This window comes from Varroa destructor, unplaced genomic scaffold (assembly GCF_002443255.2).
Source record: "Varroa destructor unplaced genomic scaffold, Vdes_3.0 BEIS01000003.1, whole genome shotgun sequence".
NCBI lineage: Eukaryota > Metazoa > Arthropoda > Arachnida > Mesostigmata > Varroidae > Varroa > Varroa destructor.
Window position 1 is genome coordinate 36,882,238 of NW_019211456.1, and position 3,720 is coordinate 36,885,957.

At 36.9% G+C, this 3,720-nt stretch overlaps 1 protein-coding gene across 4 annotated transcripts; it reads right to left on the reverse strand.

The window, feature by feature from the left end:
• Nucleotides 1-625: 625 nt before the first annotated feature.
• mge (translocase of outer mitochondrial membrane 22 homolog mge) lies at nt 626-2,592 on the reverse strand. Of its 4 annotated transcripts, none has more exons than XM_022797041.2 (3): nt 2,169-2,585; nt 1,547-1,790; nt 626-1,284 (listed from the first exon to the last, which is right to left on the reverse strand). In XM_022797041.2, exons 1-2 carry the CDS (start codon nt 2,487-2,489, stop codon nt 1,605-1,607), a joined length of 507 nt encoding a protein of 168 aa, XP_022652776.1. In that variant the 5' UTR covers nt 2,490-2,585; the 3' UTR covers nt 626-1,284; nt 1,547-1,604. The 4 variants fall into 4 exon arrangements, with proteins under 4 accessions (XP_022652776.1, XP_022652775.1, XP_022652774.1 ...); XM_022797040.2 differs by having other exon boundaries at nt 1,451-1,790; nt 2,169-2,584; XM_022797039.2 differs by having other exon boundaries at nt 1,443-1,790; nt 2,169-2,584.
• Nucleotides 2,593-3,720: the final 1,128 nt, after the last annotated feature.

Sequence of the window (3,720 nt, forward strand, 5' to 3'; positions counted from 1 at the left end):
TTCCTTGATTATGAAATGAGTTTGCGTTCTTCTTTATGAAATAAGCAAATGTATATTTGTGTATATCTATATAGCGGTCTCGGCGGTGTCTGTTATTCATCAAGTGCGTTTCAAGCATTCAAACAGAATTTTACGTTAAAAACTTACCATGTCGTCACTATTTAAAAGTGTGACAACCACCTCTAAAGGACCTCTAAAAAATTATATCTTCCTTAAATATGATTGTTTTCAAAACGACCTCCACAACTTGATCTACCTCTGGGGATTATTTCTGGAAATCTTTTTCTGAATTTTTTTCTGATTTTTTTTATATCGATCTTCTTTTTTTAAAAACGCAGAAAAATAGATGAAGTATAATAGATAAAACTGTGAAAGACGTAAAAGCAGAAGAAATTCGTAAAAGGTACCAAAGCTTTATCGAAATTTTACAAAATTCCGAAAGGTAAACACAATTCGTTCTATTATATCGATCCAACCTATTCCTGCCTAAATAATAATTTAGTAACAATTTGGTAATTAAATGAATACTACATATTATAGGCAACTGCTAGCGCTTGTATCAAACTCTCATAACATATGAATATATCCAATATACCAAGTTGCTAAATAAATACACCTCACAATATTAAAATCCTCATTTTGGTTTATTTATCTTTTCATATTTATTATTTTCTTTTTTATAAAAAAGGTTACGTTTATTTGTTTTTCCTTCAAACCTTAATTGTAGTTCTCACATATTTCTTTCAAAATCCTTGGAATAACTAGTGCATAAGATCTAAGCACCACTTCAAATTTAGTGACAAATTCATACACACCCCCATCAAAACAACCACGGATAGTTCGCTTTCGGCTCTTAATTGGTTCAATTTGATTTTCTTATTTGAGTTTCAAACAAACTGTCGCAAAAGAGAATGTTTCTTTTTTTCCTTATTAGTATTCTTTGTTAGTGGTATCTTCCTTCTCGCATTTGCAGCCCCTTCACATTACGCCAATCATTTAGTCAATGCACCGTAAAAATTATTGACAACGATATTGTTACTAAAAGTGTCATAAGATTTTACCTAATATTTTAATAACGGTAATTCGTTAATAATATCGCAATGGTAGAATAGTACGATGTTCCTACATGCTCTACATAGGTATTTATTGGTTTCTTGAAATTATCGAAATGATCCGACGCATCGCTAGGCTCGTTCAGTCACATCGTTGTTTCTTTTAACGTGTAGTCATACGTCACACCCATCGGAAACAGCAAATTTTTCCAGCTGTGCATTTCTCCAGGTTCTGCAACATACATAAGATTTCGAGCGTCAAAAAAGACAACAAATTCTAATTAGAAACAATAGAAAGATTCGTTCATAAACGCTCTATTTCTTTTTGTGGTCAAACAATTGCTGCTGATGCTATTTTTTGGTATTTCGAGTGTGAAATCAAATAATTACATATTCACCAGGCCTCGGAAAAGTAATAGGCCTGAAGAAATGAATCCCGCAAGAACTTCGAAGCCAAGAACTAGTGTTATCCAATCGTATTGCCTGTAAACTACCGCTCAGCGACACCGGTGCACATGGTGATTTTTTCTGCGATTGCGCGTCAACGACCCATTATTTATGGCCCGCCATGGCTGCGCTGGGCCCAAGAAGAATTTCTCGTTGTTGTTGTTTCGCTATTTCATCCATATTGACTCGCTCGAGCTCTAAAATCACCGGCGCAGCTAGAATGGCTGCTGAGCTAAAGAAAACCCAAATGAGAGTTCGCGATAAACTGTACGCTTTGCCCGCCGCAGTATGCTGAAATTTAAGAATAACGAAGTTGTCAGCGAGGGTTAATTCTAGAGGGTCGGTCGAGTTTATGGAATTATTAATTTACAGTGGTATATTACCCAACGCGCTAACCATTTGTAGAATGACCAGATAGTACTCTACAGCAATTAAAAGATATTTCTTATTTTGTGTAATAAATATTATTCATGCACTGATCCTGTACCAACTGTGAACTGAACAAATTGTTAGAGAGGCCAACATTTTTCAGCAGAATTTATAATAATAGCTTGTTCTGTCAACTTCTTTCGCTGCAGGGAGTTTCACAGTAAGGAAGACGAGTAAAATATGAATGAAATAAAAATGAATAGAACAGTTAACAGCATTTCGCCAAAGTTCATATCTTACCGTAGCCGATGCTAGAATTGAAGTAGCATTTCGAATCTTTTCGGGAAACATCTCTGTTAAACCCCATAACCGCTCTGCAATGGTTTCCACGATATCGTCGTCGACAATCTCTTCGAGGTCCGCGCGGTTTGGCCTGGCGCCTGCCTGAACACCGATCTGTCCTCCGTCAGGGACTTCGGCGAGCTGGGGGCTAACCGGCACATAGACGGCACCATCTCCAATGGCTCCATCTCCAACACTATAATCCATTACTGCGGGACTGTCGGGAACAGAAAGTGTCTCGAAACCCGAGTCAGCTTGCTCGTCGGCGTCCCCCTGCATTGCAAAGAAGTGCTTCAGTCAAGCACACGACACAGAAGAGGTAAACGTAGACCACAACTCTATTAAGTAACACTAAAGCCCGAACACAGCGTAAACAATGCAGACGACACGATTGATTGCTGCTATCGAAGTTTGGAGCCTTAAAAGAGGCGGAGTTCGAATAGATAGCCCGCGCGGGCGATTCAGCATGGTTAACTAATGGGAACAAATAGAGTGCACGAATTTTAAATTGACTTGATTTTGGAGAAACTCTTCGCAGCAATTGCGAATACGGCACTGGAATCGAATTTCGAAAAATATCGAAGACTTTCAAAAAAGCTATTTTGCACTCTTATTGTGTGCATATTAACTGTTACATTGTCTCGCTCCCCAGTTCAACAATAACGTTTTTCTTTCTCAGGATCAATTTAATTGACTTAATATTTGAATTCAACAACTCACAGGGGCTCGCAGTGAGTCATGAGGCCTATGTGTGATACATTAAGACACTTTGTTCAAAACATAGTTTTAAAAACTTTCTGCGCTTTCTTACTATATAATCGATACAAAACTCAGCTCTTATACTCTTTTAAGACTTCTGCTGATTGAGTGCTACTTAACCAGTTGGGTCGTTCTGTGTGACCATTATTGAAATAAGTCTAAACATGTCACCCGAAGCTCGCTGTGTAAGCGTCAACCTCCTGAATTCCTCTCATTCTGTTTTTCAAAATAAACTCCGTTGCATTATGCACATATCAACTAAAATACCCGTTTCATCAACCCCTTTACATGTGGTTATATAACTGTTGAGCTCTTCACCAACTTTGATCATTACTTACTGAGTAACTTTGATAACAGATGAACACTGTTCACGCCGTCGCATTAAGTCAAATTTCATGGTATCATGAATACCTAGAGTTATATTTTATGAAATCTGCGAAATTTAGACTGCATAAACGTACCCTATGATAAATATTAAGCGTATTCTTAGAAATTTAATAAAATGGATTGAGCTATGGAATCCTCAAAGAAATTAGATAGGTTCTAATTCTTTTTGTTCGGAAAAGCTGAATTTATTTTTCAAGATAGATTTTGTGCTTTTACCACAATAACTCAAATGGATTATCATAAACAAAAGAAGAAGAAGAAGAGAAGCTAAATTGAGTAGACACGTATAGTTAATCATAAGTTCGTAATCACATGACATGAGATGTCTATTGTATAATGTACTTCACAGGCATGTTTCCTCATT

What these genes read in the sequence shown, in the direction of transcription:
- mge (XM_022797041.2), bottom strand. Translation starts at nt 2,489, where the DNA reads ATGCAGGGGGACGCCGACGAGCAAGCTGACTCGGGTTTCGAGACACTT. An exon ending in CAATTCTAGCATCGGCTACG is followed by an intron (nt 1,791 to 2,168) that starts GTAAGATATGAA and finishes CTTAAATTTCAG; the next exon opens with CATACTGCGGCGGGCAAAGC.